Here is a 20,724-nt window from a genome sequence, read left to right as displayed (position 1 = left end):
CATTGTCTTAACACCAAAACCAGACAGAGATATTACAAGAAAAGAAAAATATAGAGCAATATTTCTCATGAACAGAGTTGTAAAAATCCTCAACAAAATATTAGCAACTCAAATCCAACAATGTATAAGAAGAATTATATACCACAAAAAAGTGGGATTTACCCCAGTCATATACAAGCCTGGTTTAACATTCAAAAATCAATTAATGTAATCTACATTCCAATATCAACAGGCTAAAGAAAAATCACATGATCCTATCTATAGATGCATAAAAAGCATTGACAAAATTCAACACCCATTTATGATAAAAACTCCCAGTAAACTAGGAATAGAGGGAAACTTCCTCAAATTCACTATGAGCATCTAAAAAGCTTGCAGCTAACATCTCACTCAATGGTGAGAAACTCAAAGCTTTCCCATAAGATCAGACACAAAGCAAGGATGTCCCCTCCCACCACTGCTTTTCAACATCGTATTGGAAGTCCTAGCGAATGCAGTAAGAGAAGAAAAGGAAATAAAAGGTACACAGATTGGGAAAGTGAAAATAAGACTGTGTTTATTTGCACTTGACATGATCATCTATGTAGAAAATCCAAAAGAACCAACAGCAAAGCTCCTGGAACTAATACAAGGTTAATATACAAAAGTCAATTGCTTTTCTGTTTAGCAGGAATGAACAAGTGGAGTTTGAATTAACAACATATTGCCATTTATATTAGTACTCAAAATGAAATACTCAGGTATAAATCTAACCAAATATGTGCAAGATCTATATGAGGAAAACTATAAAGCTCAAACAAAAGATGTCAAGGAAAACCTGAATAAATGGAGAGATATTGCATGTTTATGAATAGGAAGACTCAATATTGTCAAGATGTCAGATCTTCACAACTCGATCTACAGATTCAATGCAATCCAAATCAAAATAAAAATCCCAGCAAGTTATTTTGTGGATATTGACAAACTGATTCTAAAGTTTATATGGAGAGGCAGAAGACACAGAATAGCCTACACAATATTGAAGGAGAAGAATAAAGTTGGAGAAGAACTTCAAGACTTACTATAAAGCTACAGTAATTAAGACAGTGTGGTACTGGCAAAAGAATAGACAAACAGATCAATGGAACAGAGCAGAGAGCTCAGAAATAGACCCACATAAATATAGTCAACTGATCTTTGACAGAAGAGCAAAAGTAATAAAATGGAACAAAGTCTTTTAAACAAATGGTGTTGGAACTATTGGATATGCACATGCAAAAAAAAATGAATCTATACACAGAACTTTCATAAAAATTAAGTCAAGATGAATCACAGATTTAAATGAAAAACACAAAATTATAAAACTACTGGAAGATAATATAGGTGAAACCTAGATGACCTTGGGTTTGGTAATGCCTTTTTAGATACAACATCAAAAACATGATCCATGAATGAACTCATTGACAAGCTGAACTTCATTTAAATTAAAAACTTCTTCTCTTGATAACATCAAGAGAATGAAAAGATAAGCCAGAGACTGGGAGAAAATATTTGTAAAAGACACATCTAATAAAAGACTATTTAAAATATACAAAGAACTCTTAAAATTCGACAATAAGAAAACAAACAACCCAATATTTAAAATGGGCAAAAGAGCTGAAAAGACACCTCCCCAAAGGAGGTAGAAGGTATATAGATGGCAAATAATCATATGAAAAGATGTTAAACATCATACGACTTCAGGGAATTTCAGATTAAAACAGCAATGAGATACTACTGCACACCTATTAGAATGGCCCAGATCCAAAAAACTGACAACACCAAACACTGGCAAGGATCTGAAGCAACAGGAACTCTCATTCATTGCTGGTGGGAATGCAAAATGGTGCAGCCACTTTGGAAGACATTTGGCATATTTTTTGCAGAACTAAACGTTCTCTTATCGTTAAGATCCAGAAATCGCATTCCTCAGTATTTGCCCAAATATTTTGGAAACGTATGTTAACAGAAGAACTTGCACATGGATGTTTACAGCAGTTTTATTCATAATTCCCAAAACTTGGAAGTAACCAAGGCATCCTTCAGTAGGTAGATGCATAGGTAAATGGTGGTATATCCAGACAATTGAATATTATTCAAAGCTAAAAAAAAAAAAAAAGCTATCAAGACATGGGGAAAATGTAAATGTGTATTACTAAGTGAAAGAACAGGCAAAACTATGGAAACAGTAAAAAGAATCTGAAGAGGAGGGATATTAAGGAAACAACTCCATTTGCAACAGTATTGAAAAGAATAAAATACTTAGAAATAAACACAACCAAGAAGGCACAAATAAAGGGAATGACATCCTATGTTCATGGATTGGAAGACTTAATATTGTTAAGGTATCACTACTAGGTAAAGTAATCTACAGATTTAATGCAATTCCTATGAAAATACTAACGAATTTTTTTTTTTTTTTTTTTTGCAGAAACAGAAAAATCCATCCTAAAATTCATATAAATCTCTAGGGACACCAAATAGTAAAAACAATCTTGAAAAAGAACAAATTTAGAGGTCTTGCACTGCCTGATTTCAAAATTTACTACAAACCTACAATAATCAAAAGAGTGTTGTCTTGGCATGAAGACAGACATATAGGTGAATAAAATACAATAGAGAGCCCAGAAATATATTCTTGCATACACAGCCAATTGATTTTCAACAAGAGTGCCAAGATAACTTGATGGGGCAAGAACAGACCTTTCAACGAATGGGGAAAACTGGATATCCACACACAAAAGAATGAAGCCAGACTCCTACCTTACACCATCTACAAAAATTAACCCAAAATGAATCAAAGACCTAAATGTAAGAACTAAAACTATAAAACTCTTAGAAGAAAACATAGGGGGACATCTTTGTAACAGTGGATTTGGCAGTGATTTCTTGGATATGTCACTAAAAGCTTAGGCAACACAAGAAAAACATAAGTAAGTTTGACTTCATCAAAATTTAAAACTTTTATGCAACAAAGGACATTACAGAGTGAAAAGGCAATCCATGGAGTGGAGAAAATATTTGCAAATCATATATCTGATAAAGGGTTAATATCCAGAACATATAAAGAACTCCTATAACTCACAACCAAAAAACAAACAATCCAATTACAAAATGAGCAAGTGACTTGAATAGACATTTTTCCAAAGAGAAGATACACAAATGGCCAATAAGCACATGAAAAGATGCTTAACGTCACTAATCATTAGGGAAATGCAAATGAAAACCACAATGAGATACCACTTCACACCCATTAGGATCACTATTATCAAAATAACAGAAAATAACAAGTGTTGGTGAGGATGTGGAGAAACTGGAACGCTGACTACCGTTGGTAGAAATGTAAAATGGTGCAGATACTATGGAAAACAGTATGGCAGTTTCTAAAATAATTAAAAATAGAATTATATGATTTAGCAACTCCATTTCTGGATATATACACAAAAGAATTGAAGCAAGGGCTCAAACAGATATTTATACACCCGTGTTCATAGCAGCATTATTCACAATAGTCAAAAGGTGAAAGCAAGCCAAGTATCCATTGATAGATAAATGGATAAACAAAATGTGATATACATACAACGGAATATTATTCAACATTAAAAAGGAAGGAAGCTCTGACACATGCTATGGCACAGATGAGCCTTGAAGATATTATGTGAGGTGAACTCAGCCAATCACAAAAGGACAAATACTGCATGATTCCACTAATGTGAGGTACCTACAGTAAGTCGTCAAATTCATAGAGAAGAAAGCAGAATGGTGGTTACCAGGGGCTTGGTGTAGGGGGGTATTATTGTTTAATGAGTATGGAGTTTCGGTATGAAAAGATTTTTTTTAAGTTCTGGAGATGGATGGTGATGAAGGTTGCACAGCAATGTGAATGTACTTAATGCCATTGAACTGTACACCTAAAATGGTTAGAATGCAAATTTTATGTTATGAATATTTTACCACAATGAACACACACATGTTCACTCACTCCAAGGTTTCAAAAACTTTGCTTTGATTAATTCTTCAGCTCTTTAGCTTACTGTAATATTACAATAAGTAGCATCTACATTACATCTAAGCAAATATATGGTAGGAAGAGGTGTCATTTACTAAGGATTTATTGCATTCACTTTGTACTGAGAAACATGAAGTTCTGGGTTATGTTTAGATCTCCAAGTCCCAGAGCATAAAATGTCATGTTATGAATGTTTTTGTCCCCTCTCAAAATTCATATGTTGAAACCCTACCGCCAAATGTGATGGTATTAGGAGGTGGGGCCTTTGGGACATAATTAGGAATCGATGAGGTCATGAGAACAGAGCCCACATGAATAGAATTAGTGTCCTCAACACAAATTACTCTGTTGACCCAACAATATCCTGAAATTGGGAGATTTGTTCCCACTGACACAAGTCCTATTTCGAACTTAGGTCTTTTAAAATTAGTAGCTATGTTTGTAAAACAACTTAATACAGTAGTTTTAACTTTCCTTACCAAGCAAGAAAGCAAGGGCCACAGCTCTCAGTGTGTCTGAGATCACCAAACTGGAGGCTTATAAGGTTCTTTTTAAAAATTCAGCATTAGATATTTTATTTGTTAAATATTCAAATACAAGATATTATAGGTTTCTACCTTCTCAGTGGTATCCCAAGGGAATTCATGAAGCCATTTGCAACAGAAGATAAATGAAAATTTCTCTTTTGAAAACTGAGTTGTAAGACAAAGACCACATCATTGTCACATATAATTCAGAGAGACAAAGATGTTACCTGTTTTTAACTTGTATTTAACAATTCACTTCTCCATTTTTTTCCTTAGGGGAAGCAATTAAGTTAGACAAACTCTTAATTGTATAGCTCAGCAAAGAGAGTCATCAGCCAGCTGTAATATTTTCCTAAGAAATGGATTGCTTTGGAAGATGTGTGTGTGTATGTATGTGTGTACGCATGCACATATGGTTTGAGAAACTAGTTAGAAGAAAAGAAACATGAAGAGCAAAAAATAAAAACATTTCTGGTGGCCAATTTTTAAAAATTACAGAGCTCAGCGTTCATCAGAGTTGGGCCTATTGATCATTTTCTCAGTAGAAAATATCTAAGTGTAGGGTTTGACTGATTTTTAGAGAAATCTCTTTTTTTACAGAAAGAGAATGGAAATCTTTCAAAATTGTTGGTAAGAATGATTTTCATACTTCTTGCTTTTGTGAAGAAATAATTGTGAATGTTAAATTATATTCATTGTGCTGCCTGAAATGGTTTTTAAATGCTTCTCATTTTTTCACAGCAAGAGAGTGTTTAAACGATGTCAGTTACACACATTGATTTCGAGTACAGTATTTGTTGAAAGCAAATATTCATATCAAGATGATTTTATGTCTTTTCTAACAAAATATCCCTTTTCTATAGATGAATATTGTTTAAAGGTCATTACACCTAGATATTGCCAAACTTCAAAGAAAGGATAGCTTACTAGTTTTTTTGGATAAAGGATTCATTTACCAGAGCCAACTTGGGATTATAGATTATTGATTGAATTGCACTGGATTTATTTAAAGTTCTCTGAGAAAGAAAGACTCAATTAAATGCAATAAATTGGAAGATAAAGAAAGCATGATGGGAACAGGAAATAGGACCAATATCCTAAACGTGTAGGAATAGCTTAATATTACAGTCACCTGCTTTTCAAAAGATGAGAAACCTAGCTAGGAGGGTGGCCCTTTTGTCAGTCAATTTATGTCCTTTTTACCCAATTCACAATCTTAAAGCTGTTATATTTACTGAACTAAAATAATTGTAGAGAGGCCAATGAATGCCCTTCATCTGGACTGTTGATAACCCTATTTACTGAGTGGGTTTCATAGATGGATCTTATTTTTCTGTGTTTGGGTATATTTTCAAAGCAGAGGATCTAAGTTCAAAAATTCAAAATATTCTTTACCTTGCCTTTCATACAAAGAAAATTATCTGGTAATTGGAAAATGCTCCAGGCAAAAGGGTGGCTGTGATATTACTTGGAAGATATTATTTCCAGAAGAAGGTAGATAAGCAAATTGCTCTAAGTGATTCCTCTTTAATCTTACTGTTTCCTCTCCCATTATTATGTCAGTGAAAAGAAGTTTTAAAAGAGCATCAAAACAAAAAACCAAACACGAACAAACAAAAAACCCAAGTGCAGAGCAGAAGAGGAAGCAACCCAGAGATTTATGTAGTGAGAAAGACTGGTGGAGGGAGAGGGCTGGAAATAAGGTATAGTCTCAATTAATTCACTGTGATGTACACGGAGGGGGCATGGGAGTTTCTTTTGCTTTGGCATGAATTGGTAGGCACTTCCTTCTTCTGTACCCAATTCTCTGAGTTACAGCTCCTCCTCTATCAGCTTGGATGCTATTAACATACTAGATCCTAGGCAGCTGTGCACTTATCCCCATTCTAGAGACATCTCCAGTCATATCCATCATGATAGCCCCTTGAGATTTCTATGGGCTTGTTGCTATGGAAACAGTTTTGCAGGATTTAAAACCTCAGGAAAAGTGCCTAAAGGTTTGAATCTTGTTTCAGATCCAAAATAAACCTTTCCTTGGCATAACCTACATAATGCTCTTCAAAATGAATTAACTTATTCTTTAAATAATAAATCCTATCGTTAAAAATAAAGTCTCTCTTATCCAAACTGCTGAAAAAAACAGTACTTCCAGGACTGGTCTTTTCCTTCTATTTGAGAGATTTTCGTAAACTTTAGAGATGGTGGCTATGAGAAATCTTCCTGATTTTTTTAGTTCTGGGAATTTTCTTAGAAGGAATTTTCAGTTCTCAGACAGAACGAGAAGCTCCTACATAACTGCCTCTGTTCCCGAGCACATCTAAACCAAGGTTAGTGGCACAGAGACATATTAGTTTTCTATGGCTGCTGTTAACAAATCACTACTAACCTGGTGGTTTAAAACAACACAAATTTATCTTACAGTTCTGTAGGTCAGAAATTTGACTTGGGTCTCACCAGGCTAAAATCAATGTGTTTGGAACCGAGCAGAACCCTGTGGGCCCCCTCCCCCCAAGTAAAAAGGCCCCTCCATGTCCTCTGCCTCTTGTTTGTAGAAAAGCTGACATCTCCCAGGCCTTCCTGGGTCACAGAAGAGCAGGTTCAAGCAGTTAATGATTAGGATACTAGGGTCACAGACGGTGTCTGATGCCCATTCCTGAGTTGTTTTGCAGATACTGTAATTGCCACAAGAGGGAAGAGCCCATGATGCATGATGCCCAGGGACTGCAGTCATGACATAAGCTGCTCCATCTTGAGCAGAACTGAATCTATGGCTCGCACAATTCCAAGCACTGGCCTTAAGAGAATGGGATTAACACTGTTGCTCATAATAATCTGTATCTTTGTAGGCATCAAAATAATTGTAGCTTTTTCTGCTCCTATATGTAAACGGGCCACTGAAGCTGTCAGCCAAGAGATACTTCAAACCCATGTCAATAACTTCAAACCCATGTCAATATCTTCCACACTAAGACCTCGAGGCCCTTTCACAGCATGAAGCAGCTACAGAAGACGGACCTTCATCTCTAATCCCATAGAAATGGAATGATATCTGAGTGGGGGGTGGGGATTTGTAAACAGCTCTTTGCAGGAAACGGCCCACAGCAGGAAACCCCCTTTCTTGTCAACTCAGCAAAGCTACACTGTAACTAACTTTTCAATCAGGCACCCCCATGCTCTACTCATCTCCAGCCCTAGCACACCTGTCAGATCTTGTGCTCACACAATACCTTGCCTGACTTGTTGGTTCTTTCTGTAGATCAAAGAAGTAGAAATGAAGAATAAGTAATTCACAGGTGACCAGATCTCTTCCCTTGCTTCCCTTTCAGTAAACTCGTGAACAAACAGTGTGGACAAACTGTGTGAACAAGACAGCATCTAAAGAAAGATCACAAGAAGCCAACAAGCCTGCAAGCAGCGGGGAATGGTGACGACTCTGACCCCCATCTCAATGATTAACTGAGATTACCTCCGTTTTTTCCTTTAAAAACTTTCATGGCCAAGCAGATGGTTTTGGGGGGACACTGAGTCAATCATCTCCCCAGATCACCAGCATTCCTTTCTACTAACAACTGCCTCTCGGGTATTGATTTTCCGGCGGTGAGCAGCCAGACTTGAATTTGGTAACATATTTTTCCATTTTGGATTCTTTAGGGGAGAATCTGTTTCTTTGCCTTTTCCAGCTTCTAGAGGCTGCCTGCATTCCTTGGCTCCTGGTCCCCTTCCTCCAATTTCAAATTCAGCAACGTCAAATCTCTCTGACCTTTCTGTCATCACATATCTTTGTCTGACCACAGCTGGGGAAGGTTTTCCACTTTTAAGAACTGGTGATTAGATTGAGACCACCCAGATAATCCAGGGTAATCTTCCCATCTCTGGGTTCTAAACCTTAATCACACCTGCATAGTTTCTTTTCATATGTGAGATAACATATTCACAAGCTTCCAAGACTAGGACATGTATATCTTTCAGGGGCTATTATATCTATAAAGAACAAATCTCTTGAAATATTTGTAGCAAATATGGGAGTATGAAAAAGACCACAAACCAATAGATTTGTTATAAATAAGATTTAAGGAAATAAGATAAACAAGATACATGGATATTAACATATTAATCACAGACACTGCTGATTGTATCAGACATTTCTCCTGTAACGGTCACTTCAAATACTCTTTCAAAGCCCTACCACTTACTTTCCATATTCTGTGCAAATAGTAAGCAGGAAAGCAGGTGTGACTATATTAACATCAGGCAAAGGAGACTTAGGACAAGGACTTTTACCAGAGATAAAGAGGAATCATTCATGGTGATAAAAGTATCAATTCAGTTAAGAAGACGTAGCAGCCCTATATATGCATGCATCTAATATCAGAGTGTCAAATGCATGAAGCAAAATTGATAGAACTAAGAAAGAAATAGGGAAACCTACAAAGTTAGGTCTGTATTCTAACTCCTTCAATCATTCCCTCAATAATTAACAGAACTAGTGGAGAAAAAAATCATTATGGAATTTGAAAATATGAATAACACTATCAACCAGCCTGACTTAATTGACATTCATAGAACCCCTCACCCAACAGCAGTCGCACTCATGTACTTTTCAAGTGCACATGGGGCCATTCACCAGGATAGACCATATTCTGGGCCATAAAAAAAGTCTCAGAATATTTCAAAGGGCTAAAATAATACAAAGTATATTCTCTGACTATGCAAGAGTTAAAATAAATAACTAAAAGATATTTTTTAAAGCTATAAATATTGAGAAATTAGGCAACATACTTCCATATAGTACATGGGTCAAATAAGAAAAAATCATGAGATGTTGTGAATGTTTAAAAACATTTCAAAATGATCAGTACTGGAAACAGAACATATTAAAATACATGAGATTCAGCAAAGCAGTGCTTAGAGGGAAATTTACAGCTTTAAATGCTTATACTAGGAAAGGAGAAAATATTTAAAATCAAAGATACATCGTTCCATCTCATGAAGCCAGAAAATGATCAGAAAATTAAATGCAAAGTGAGTAGAAGGAAGAAATAATAGAAATAAGAGCAGAAACAATAAGCAAAATCATGAAGCAATGGTATATTATCATTGCCAGTTTTTCTGCTTTTAGAATTTGTGCTTCCTGTTCCTGCAAACTTTAGTGCCATCAGATCACACAGATCCTTGTTCTTGAGGAGAATACACCAGGGAATGTTTCCACTGAACTTGAAGTTATGTCTACCACCTGGTCACTTGAGCATCTCATGCTCATGGATCAACCAATAGAGAAAAAAGTTTATTATGCTGATGGGAACAATTGTCAGTGGTTACCATGAGGAGTAGGGTGATTGCTACACAATGGAGTAAGCAAGGACTGTATCTGGAAACCTGAGAATTCCTTGGAGCCTTTCTTGGTGCTTCCGTGCCTGGTGACAATGGTGAACAGGCAACCACAGGAACTATGGCCTGGCAAGGACAAAGCGGATCCCTCAGTGAAGATCTGGGTGTCCCTACCAGGAATGAAATCGAGGTCAGCCAAAGTGCTGCCTGAAGGTGGGGAGAATCAAGATTGTCTGCTGGAAGGACATAGATCGTGAATATCAAATAAGACCAGTAGGGTTTAGAGATTGTTTCCACTAACTACGTTGTATTAAGTCTTTGTGGAGATTTTTGCTGTCTACCGCTCTGCAGGGGCTTTGGTATGGATGGAATTCCAAAGTGAAGGAGACCAGGAGCATATTTGAGTGGTGGATGGGGCCAACTGTTAATGGCCAGCACGTGTGTGCTATTTCATATTCTTTCAGCCCATCTCTCACCCCAGCTACTGCTGCAGAGACCATTTCCAAGAGGGCGTTAACTAGTCCTGCACAAAGCCTTGTTTCAGGTCTCTACTACATTCCTCTTTCTCTTGCCCTGGGCTCCTCAGTGTGATGGCATGGGACTGCCAGGGAACTCCCTTGGCACTCAGGCATGTATCACCTGAAATGTGGGAGGTGATGCTTATGGGACCAACGAACAATGGGGACAGAAGCCCCCTCAGTAGGTCCCGTGTGGTGGACGCCCCATGGTGGTATTGAACTTAATAAAAACCCATTGTTTCATTGACTTTTTTTTCCTTCTCTGTTTCACTCCACCTGCTCTTCAGTCCTGTTCCCTGGGATCACCTCCCAAGCTGACTGACTTCATACACGCCTTTGTCTGAGACTCTGCTTTGGGGAAACCCAGTCTAGCACATGGATCTTTATCATAGAGAATGAATTTCCTCTGGCCACCCAGAGCTGCAGTCATTCTTAACTTACTTTAGAAACTATTCAGTGGAACTGAGAGGTGGTGTGCTTGGATAAGGCAATGCCACTTTGGAGAATTTCAGGCTGGCAGACTTCCCTAGTGAAGACTTTCTGCTTTGCTGGCATCATTATTAATGGCCCCATTTTTGCCCCCAGTTCTTTTCCTTTTAGGAGTTTGAAATAACACACCCAATTTCTTTGAAACAAATAAGCAAAGCAAAAATCTAGCTAATCTTTTCACATTAACCCTGCTCAGAAGATGCCTGGTAGATTTCCAGAATTTGGTAAATAGCCAGTGAATGAAAGTATTCCCCCTTACCCTTTAGTTGCTGTCATTTATTTTCTTTGCTGTTGTACAGAGTCTTGAAACCTTGTTTTCTTCCCTTGAAATGACAAGAAAAGTATTTTCTTTGGCATGGCCCCAGAGTACAACAGTTAAACTTGCCACTATGTGAAAGAGCTGTATTTGTTTAGAAGTTACTCAAAAGGCCGTGAGAGCAGGTGACCTGGATTATAGCAAGTCGCCCCAGGAAACTCAGAGTATTTTCTTTCCTGTCTTTTTGCCAGGATGCCGATTTTTCTTTGGCCAATAGTAATTTGCAATAAGGTCAGGATTTCTTCTAGTTAGAATTTCATAGGATGTCAGCCACATTGTTTTCTTACAAGCAATTCTTTATCCTTACAAGACCGGGAGAAGAAACATTGAGGGGAAAATGATGTCTTTAGCTTAGGGCTCAAATGGTTCTTGATCATCTTTTCAGGTCAATTTTAGGAGACAAAGAGAAAGGACTAACTACGTACATACACATCCGTCATACTTGAAGAGAGACTACACTGTGTTAAAACACAAAAGCAACTTCAAAAGAATATAGCAACTGCCCCCAACGAACTCCTAAAGAAAAAAGGAATTAGAAATGCAAAGCTGTTGTGACCACCTAGAGGGGTGGGATAGGGAGGGTGGGAGGGAGGGAGACGCAAGAGAGAAGAGATATGGGGACATATGTATATGTATAACGGATTCACTTTGTTATAAAGCAGAAACTAACCCACCATTGTAAAGCAATTATACTCCAATAAAGATGTTAAAAAAAAAAAAAAAAGAAACGCAAAGCTGAAAATCAGGAGGCTCCAGAGTGAACTTAAGGACGGATCTACAGACATTTTAAATAAAAGGTAGCTCACGACATTCAGTGATGAGTGGCCGTGTGCTTTCTAAGTCACACAAGGCGAGAAATCCAGATTTCTCAAACTGGAAGGATGGTGGGGTTCTCTAACACTGATTGCGGGTTGGGGACCAGGGTTCAGAAAAGATGGGTAGAATCAGCTGCACCTTTGACTATATTCACTATCAAGATTAGGGAATTCCCCGAGTATCATAGATAATATGTAAGAACATTTCCAAATATGAAAGTACATTTTGGTGTTTACCTCATATACTTGAATCTCATGAGAATTAAGAAAGACCACCAAAAAGTCAGAAGCATTTACAGTGGGTGTTTTTTTTTTTTTTTTTTTTTTTTGGCTGTGCCCTTACAGGCATGGGGGATCTTAGTTCCCTGACCAGGGATTTAACCCATGCCTCCCCACCCAAGCCCCAGCAGTAGAAGCGTGGAGTCCTCACCACTGGACCACCAGGGAAGTCCCTACAGCTCAGTTTAAGATGGTGGTTTTACTTGAAGAGTCCCCTTCTTGAATTCTGCTTATAGAATGCACTGTTCTGGTTGTATAAGCCCAGGTTCCTGCCTTCCAGATTTCTTCCCTTACGAAACAGTCTCTTTACTTACTTCCAGGACAATCGCTGGTTTCTGCCAAATCACTAGTCAACCCCAATGGTCCTGTTCCACATATGACCTTCAAGATTGTTTATTTTATGTTTCTGCTCCAGGATGCATGTAATCACATGTTTTATTTCTGATCAGATTGGCTTTCTATTGATTTTAAGTCTTAAATATTTCTTTTGTTGGGACTTCCCTGGTGGTCCAGTGGTTAAGACTTCGCCTTCCTATGCAGGGGGTGCGGGTTCGTTCCCTAGTTGGGGAGCTAAGATCCCACGTGCCTCGTGGCCAAAAAACCAAACCATAAAACAGAAGCAATACTGTAACAAATTCAATAAAGACTTCTTTTAAAAAATGGGTGATTTTAAAAATATATATTTCTTTTGTTAATTTATGCCATTTTAATTTGCCTTATTCCCGCCCATGAGACAGGAAAATCATTATGACTTTTATCTTAAGACATGTAAGTTGTAGGGGATTCCCTGGTGGTCCAGTGGTTAGGACTTGGCACTTTCACAGCCAGAGCCCAGGTTCAATCCCTGGTCGGGAACTAAAATCTCCAAGCCCCATGGCACAGCCAAAAAAAAAAAAAAAAACGACATGTAAGTTGTAAACAATCTAATAGAAGGTGACCTTAAAAAACTGGTTTGATGGAGTTAGAGTCTGTCATACAGAGTGAAGTAAGTCAGAAAGAGAAAAACAAATACAGTATGCTAACACATATATATGGAATCTAAGGGAAAAAAAAAAAAAGGCCATGAAGAACCTAGTGGCAAGACGGAATAAAGACACAGACCTACTAGAGAATGGACTTGAGGATATGGGGAGGGGGTGGGGTGAGATGTGACAGGGTAAGAGAGTGTCATGGACATATATACACTACCAAATGTAAAATAGATAACTAGTGGGAAGCAGCCGCATAGCACAGGGAGATCAGCTCGGTGCTTTGTGACCACCTAGAGGGGTGGGATGGGGAGGGTGGGAGGGAGGGAGATGCAAGAGGGAAGAGAAATGGGAACATATTGTATATGTATAACTGATTCACTTTGTTATAAAGCAGAAGCTAACACACCATTGTAAGGTAATTATACTTCAATAAAGATGTTTAAAAAAAAACAAAAAAACTGGTTTATCTTGCAGAGAACAGAACTTAAGAGGCAAAAAAAAAAGTGAAATTTCCCAGGTTCAATTCAGATTCTAGGGGATGAAACGTGATGACTGAGTTAACCATTAATGTCAGCAAGGACCTCTTCAGGAAAAATATATTGCAATTTTAGAGACTCAATACTATAATAATCTTTCTCATTTCACCAGCATGATAGAGCTTTGGCAACTTAAAGATGGGTTGGTTCATTAAGCCAAAGAGCTCTTTAATTTAATGACAAATTCAGTTGAAATATTTTCTAACGTATAAACAAAACGACCGGCTGTTTAACAGAACTTTTCATTTTTCAGCTGGAAGTATAGGCATCTTTTATAGATGCAAAGCTGGAGCAGAATGAAATGACAATCACTTTTTGACAATTATAAAGGTTTCAATCATTCCACTTAATTTCAGTTAAAAGAATGTCAATATTCTCTGAATCTCAAATTACGTTTCTTCTGCCTACCGCTTACTTTCTTGGATTGCACAGAATACTTCCCTACTCTTTTATACTTTTGTCTATATTCTTCTTCTCTTCTCCCCATCGATCCTTCCGTTCTGCCGCTTTTTCTCTGTTTTGCATTTTTAGTGTTTGGAAAAACAAAATAGAAAAACCACAAAGCTTACCATTTCCACCAAGGACAAATATAAGAACATCCCAGCAGTAATTGTTAAGATCCAGTTCTGAATACATGGATCCGTGGATACCGAGAGGCCAATATACAGTCCTATGAAGGCAGTTAAAGCACTTATAAAATTCATCAGGATGGCAATCTTAATAGGAAGTCCAGAGCTTAAGAGCACAGCAAAGTCTCCTGAAATTTAAGGGAAAAGAAAATAGAATTATCATTTAACTGATGATGGCTTTGTTCAACTCGTGTGCTATTAGTTTGTTTCAAATTTCAGCAACTGGGGCCAATTTTATAAGTAAAATTGAATGATCAGTTAATAAAACACTTTCCTATATTTCTCTAGCATTTAGAGCCTAACTCATTATACTTTAGGAAGTTACATTTCAAGAGTTCTGTTCCTTTTACTGCTCTGGAAGATACTATATATAGAGAGAACTGTGACATACTCTTTAACTTCCTAATGTCCTGTGACATATTCAATTTAGACAAATGCAAAATAAAGTACTTGCTGCCCTGGGATTTCTAAAGCTTTTTACCTGGAAACTTGCCAGGCAAAATCCCAAGGTAGTAAACATTATATGGGTTTTTCTTTTTTTACTTAGGCAGGAACTGCTATGGAGAAAGAGAAAATGACTTAAGGAGATTTTTAAGTCATGGCAAAAGTTGGTTAGGAAAACAAATTTTTCCTTTAGAAAATGTTTTACTGCCTTAATGATTATAGAAAAACGACCTTATTCCCTCTACACTTTTCCTCCAAAAGAAGGATGATCTTGTAATCTGAGAGGCTCTATTTCTTAGTTTTGGGATTGAGAAGAGGCTGAAGTTCAATAAAGAGACATAATGGAAAAGAATATAAAAAAGAATGTCTATATGTGTATAACTGAGTCAGTTTGCTATGCAGCAGAAATTGACACAACACTGTAAATCAACTATACTTCAATAAAAAATTTAAAAAAAGAGACAGCCTGGGGACTCAGTTTCCTAGTTCTCTTGTGTAATTAATCCTATGAACAGGTCTTCAGACATTTTTGCTGGCCTGTCGCAGACTGTCACCCACCTCTGTTGGGTTTTATTATAGTAGCTAAAATAGGACCATACAATATGGCCCCCAGACCAGGTATGTCTTAACGGATTCAGGAAAGACCTTGGATAAACTCCTCAGAGAGGAATGGGTCAGTGATGATGAGTAACAGGACTTTGGGCAATAGACACAGAACCCAAGAGGTCAGGGGTGGCCCAAGTGGGCAATGTAAATGTGAAAGTGAGATAAGAAGAGTGACTGCCAAGAGTCCTCTCTCTAGGGCACGCGTGTGCCTGGGACCAGCCTCTCCTCTTTCTGGACCTGTTTCAGAAATGTCTATTCCGTCTCCTCTTGGTTCCTGGGAGGCAGGATTTGAATTACATGGGTGATTAAGATTATCCAGAAAAAGTGTCTTATATGAATCTGATACCATACGACTGTCATTTCAATGTTACACTTGGCTTTAGACATTTTGTATAAATCAGGTTGATGAAACCATGGTTTGGCTTTAATTTAAATGTTATTTTATCTCATTGGCCTGTTTGCTGACATAATGGATCAAAAGTTCTCCTATTAATGTTTTTCCCACATTTAATATGCAGATTTTGAAGTTTTTGCTGAAGTTCTTTTTTAAAAAATTTAAAGAATTTTTTTATTATGCCAGTATTTTTATTTTTATTTATTTTTTAATTTAATTTTTATTTTGTATTGGGGTATAGTTGATTTACAATGCTGTGTTAGTTTCAGTTGTACAGCAAAGTGGTTCAGTTATACATATACACGCATCCATTGTTTTTTAGATTCTTTTCCCATATAGGTTATTACAGAGTATTGAGCAGAGTTCCCTGTGCTATACAGTAGGTCCTTGTAGATTATCTATTTTATATATAGTAGTGTGTATATCTTAATCCCAACCTCCTAATTTATCCCTTCCCCCCACCTTTAATGACTGTCTCCCATATAGAATTCTCCAGAATCCAAAAAGAGTCACTTCTGGATCCAGGAAATATCATAAAGGGGTCTAATTGAATTCTATCTTGAGGTACAGGAATTTTTTTTCTAGTTCTTTGCTTTTGATGGTTTAAATAAATTATGAACAGAAAGTATTCATCTTTCAATCATGTGTTGGAAAAAGAAGCCTAGTAAACCATGGCTAGAAATATATTATGATTTTCTCAGCAAGCAGGAAGAGTGATTCTACTATCAGACTTACCCATTTCGTGGGGAATTTCATGACACAAGATAGCAATTGTTGTGGTCACTCCTGACTCGGATGAAGATGAGAAGGCCGCTCCTATGACTAGACCATCTGCAAAATTATGCAGGCTGTCCCCAACCAGGATCATTATTGCTAACAAGCTAATGGTTTTGCCTAAAGAACCAAAAATAAGGTGTAAGAAGCATGAACAGAGCACTACATAGTTCATGGAATCCTTCAGTTACGACCAACTTTCCCCTCCAGGCTCGACATCCTTAAATTGCACCAGATTAAGTAACTCCACTTTGTCTCAGCTTTCAAAATAGGTCAGGACCGGCGATGCGAATACAGCAACCGATAATGGCACACTTGGATTTATGGTCGCCATTTTTCTAATGGGTCTGACTAATTATGAGATAAGTTAGGGCATTCGCTCTTCTGTCCTCCTGTTCAGCTGTGCCAAAAGAAGATAAAAATAACACTGTTAATAACTTTCCAAAATACATTCCATGACCTTTCCACATAATGTCTTTTGTGAAGCATTTTTAAATAATTTAAGACCCTCGGGGCAGAATGCCATTAAAATGGAGTCTATTTTCTGAAACTGTCCCCTGAGTCAGACTGCCCCTCGTGTCGGTCTCCTGGAGTCACCTGTCAACCTCCTGCCACTTTGTGATCGTTCCCCTTTCTGGTTGGTGCTAACCACCCTCCCACACTGCCTCCTTCACTCCCCAAATGTGACCACGGCAGAACCGCTTCCATCCCTTCCGATCTCAAAGTTAGCTTTGGAACATTTACTGAATGTTCTCTCTTTCTGACTAGACCAACTAGATGTTGAATGAAATAAAGAGAAGCTGTCTTCATGCGATTCTATTACATTATATACATTATCTGATTAGTAGACAGCCAATGAAATAAACTGGACCATAATGGGTTTAATTAATGAGATAATTAGATCACAGTTGGGTTCAAGTTTTTGACGGACAGAATTTCTGTTTTCAAAAACCTAAAACAGTGTATTAGTATTATGGGTTGGAACCGTTAACAAATACAAAAAGTATTCCAGGGATAACACACATTCTGACAGTGAACTACCTAGGTATACCATTTGATAAGAACAGCCAGTAAAATCAATTGCTGTAGTCTAATTACTCAGTTGATGTATGCTGTGTGACAGGCGTTAGGAGTTGCTATTGTTACTATTAGAACTGCCCACAATATTCTAATAACTGGACACTCAAAAATAGGAAGAGGTTACCTTCTGGCTTCTGTTACCTGGTCTAAGACTGTGGAGGGACTGTATTGTAATATGGTTTACTGGGGGGATATGATTTGACTTATTTCATAGCCCACACGGTGAAATAAGGAACTTCAGTAAACAGCAGATCTAGCCCAGACTATCAGCCAGGAGATAAATGTATTGCCTGTGTTGGAAAGACATCCCATGCATTTTACTTCTCAAAATCATGCTTTATTTAGAACCATCACGGTGAGACTCAGTTCTATCGTTCTGGTGGTTTCCTAATTCATTTCATTCTTTAACAAAAATGAGAAGATTTTAGGCAACAGTCATAAAAATACAGAATAAATATCAAAGTATTGAATTCAGAGAGTTCTTATTGGCATTGCCTGGAAGCTCTCTGAGCCTAAAAATGCAAACAGGTCACTCAGCTGTTCCTGCCGATTTTCAGAAGTAAAGCTCTTCTTTGTGGAAATAAAATCAAATAATTTAAAGTAATCCATGTGACAACATTGCAGCATACAAATAAACTGTGATTTCCAATCCATGCCTGTGTGTATGCCTACGTACAGTTTTGATATTAACAGCATATATTTGGATGGAAAACATTTACCCAATTCATACTTTGCCAAGAAACACTGCAGCCTATTTTTGTTGCCTATTATTTTGTTATCTCTGATGATGGGTTTCTAAATGTCAGATCATGACCATGTAACAAGCCACAAGGCAAATATACATATTTGCATATAAACAACAAGGAGCACATTGTGCATGTTGTTTAAGACAATTGAAACATTATTCAGTGGAAGATAAGACAAGCGTTCGCTGGCAAATCAATGTACTCATTACAGAACTATCAATAATATTTTACCTTTCCTTCGGTACATGGAAGTCATCCTGAGTTCCACATTTCTGACTTATCAGAGGTTTTCCATGGTAATACCCAGGCTGGATCTTGTATCATGTTGATTTTTGGTTATTTAAATCAGACTGTGGATAAGACTTTCACATCCTGAGTTCCACCAATGAGGTAATATGAAACAAGTAATCAAATATTTGAAGCTAATTCAATATGTCCCTGGCAAAAAGGGCAGTTGCATAATTGAATTTGGATTTGTTCACTAATCATTCTGTATGCCAAGATTGATATCTGAAGTAGAAAGATATGAGGTCTACAAAATATTTGAATACGACCATCATTATTACTTCCACTTCCATTATGACGACCACTCTCTGCTCCTAATTTGACTAGGTGTAGCCTTCTTTATACTTCCTTTCCTCTAAAAACAAATACAAAGAAATGTCTCTGATATACCTTCTAGGTGCCAGGCGTTCTAAAATTTCTCCTGGAACTAAAGATTTAGAAGGAAAAATATCACTACCAATGTCCTGAAAAAAGAATTGGACAGACTACGTAATTACATATTTTGAATCATATAAATAAATTACAGGCGTGAAAACAGCAAACACATTCAGAACAGTGATTGTTACTACCTTGTTTGTTCTTATTAGCATTTATATCCTCAACCACATTGCAAACTAGGGATAAAGACCATTCCTAATTTTATTCCCCAGTGCAATCACAGCACCTAAAACATGCTCAAACATTTTTTTAAAATTCATTTATTTTATTTATTTATTATTTTTGGCTGCGTTGGGTCTTCATTGCTGTGTGTGAGCTTTCTCTAGTTGTGGCGAGCGGGCTACTCTTTGTTGCGGTGCACGGGCTTCTCATTGAGGTGGCTTCTCTTGTTGCGGAGCACCGGCTCTAGGTGCGTGGGCTTCAGTAGTTGTGGCTCGCGGGTTCTAGAACGCAGGCTCAGTAGTTGTGGCGCACGGGCCTAGTTGCTCCGTGGCATGTGGGATCTTCCTGGACCAGGGCTCGAACCCGTGTCCCCTGCATTGGCAGGCGGGTTCTTAACCACTGCGCCACCCAAGAAGCCCAAACATTTCTTGAATGAATGAAAGAATGTGAAAAAATACAGGGATGCATGCCTGAATGAATGATCACAAGGAAATTGCTGCTGCATTAGCATTTCTTAGTTCCTCAATGCTAGAGTTTAGTAGCTATGTAGTCCTGGGCAGTGACTTACCCTCTCTAATGAGTGGTCTCTTCATTTGTGTAATTTGGATATTAATTATTCTTACTTCAGTAAAGTGTAAGAGGATTAAATGAGATAATCCATGTCATGTGTTTAGCATTGTGCCTGCCATATAATAAGTATTCAATAAATACCTCTTTTTCTCCTCAGGTAACTAACTTATTCTGATAGAATGGGCATAACTAATCATGACTGCTTAACATTAAACTATTGAGAAGTGTGTTTACAAAAGAGTAATACCAGTGAGAAAAATGGGGCAAGGATTCAGGAGCAACTGATGAAAACCAACACACACCTTTAAAAAAAAAAAGTTATGAGAATTATTCAGAAGCATGAGCAAAAGGGAATAAAGTCCTAACCAAAATTGGTTAATCAAATTCAGAAATAGGGGGGCTTCCCTGGTGGCGCAGTGGTTGAGAATCTGCCTGCCAATGCAGGGGACACGGGTTCGAGCCCTGGTCTGGGAAGATCCCACATGCCGCGGAGCAACTAGGCCCGTGAGCCACAGCTACTGAACCTGCGCGTCTGGAGCCTGTGCTCCGCAACAAGAGAGGCTGTGACAGTGAGAGGCCCGCGCACCGCGATGGAGAGTGGCCCCCGCTCGCCACAACTAGAGAAAGCCCTCGCACAGAAACGAAGACCCAACACAGCCAAAAATAAAAATAAGTAAATTAATTAATTAATTAATTTAAAAAAATCACACACACACAAAAATTCAGAAATAGGGAAAATCATAGAAAGAAGAAGACTGGATGCAAATTATACAAACAAATGAGTTATAGC

The 20,724-nt window shown here is 37.7% G+C and overlaps 1 protein-coding gene across 8 annotated transcripts in view; it reads right to left on the bottom strand.

Annotated features, from left to right (window-relative positions):
• Positions 1–20,724, bottom strand: part of SLC39A12 (solute carrier family 39 member 12) — a 72,535-nt gene that overhangs the window by 9,177 nt on the left and 42,634 nt on the right. For 7 of the 8 annotated variants that reach the window (XM_082385431.1, XM_082385430.1, XM_082385435.1 and 4 more), the window contains 2 exons: positions 16,615–16,773; positions 14,376–14,563 (listed from right to left, as the gene is read on the bottom strand). In XM_082385431.1, the coding sequence (XP_082241557.1) occupies positions 14,376–14,563; positions 16,615–16,773 (347 nt within the window). Of the gene's footprint in view, positions 1–11,148; positions 11,213–14,375; positions 14,564–16,614; positions 16,774–20,724 lie in introns of all 8 variants that reach the window. The other variant, XM_082385434.1, reaches the window with a different exon arrangement.

The sequence above is a fragment of the Balaenoptera borealis genome, assembly GCF_965194805.1.
Source record: "Balaenoptera borealis genome assembly, chromosome: 3".
NCBI classification, from domain to species: domain Eukaryota; kingdom Metazoa; phylum Chordata; class Mammalia; order Artiodactyla; family Balaenopteridae; genus Balaenoptera; species Balaenoptera borealis.
Note: the sequence above shows the minus strand (reverse complement) of the source record. Positions and strands in the feature narration are given on the sequence as shown.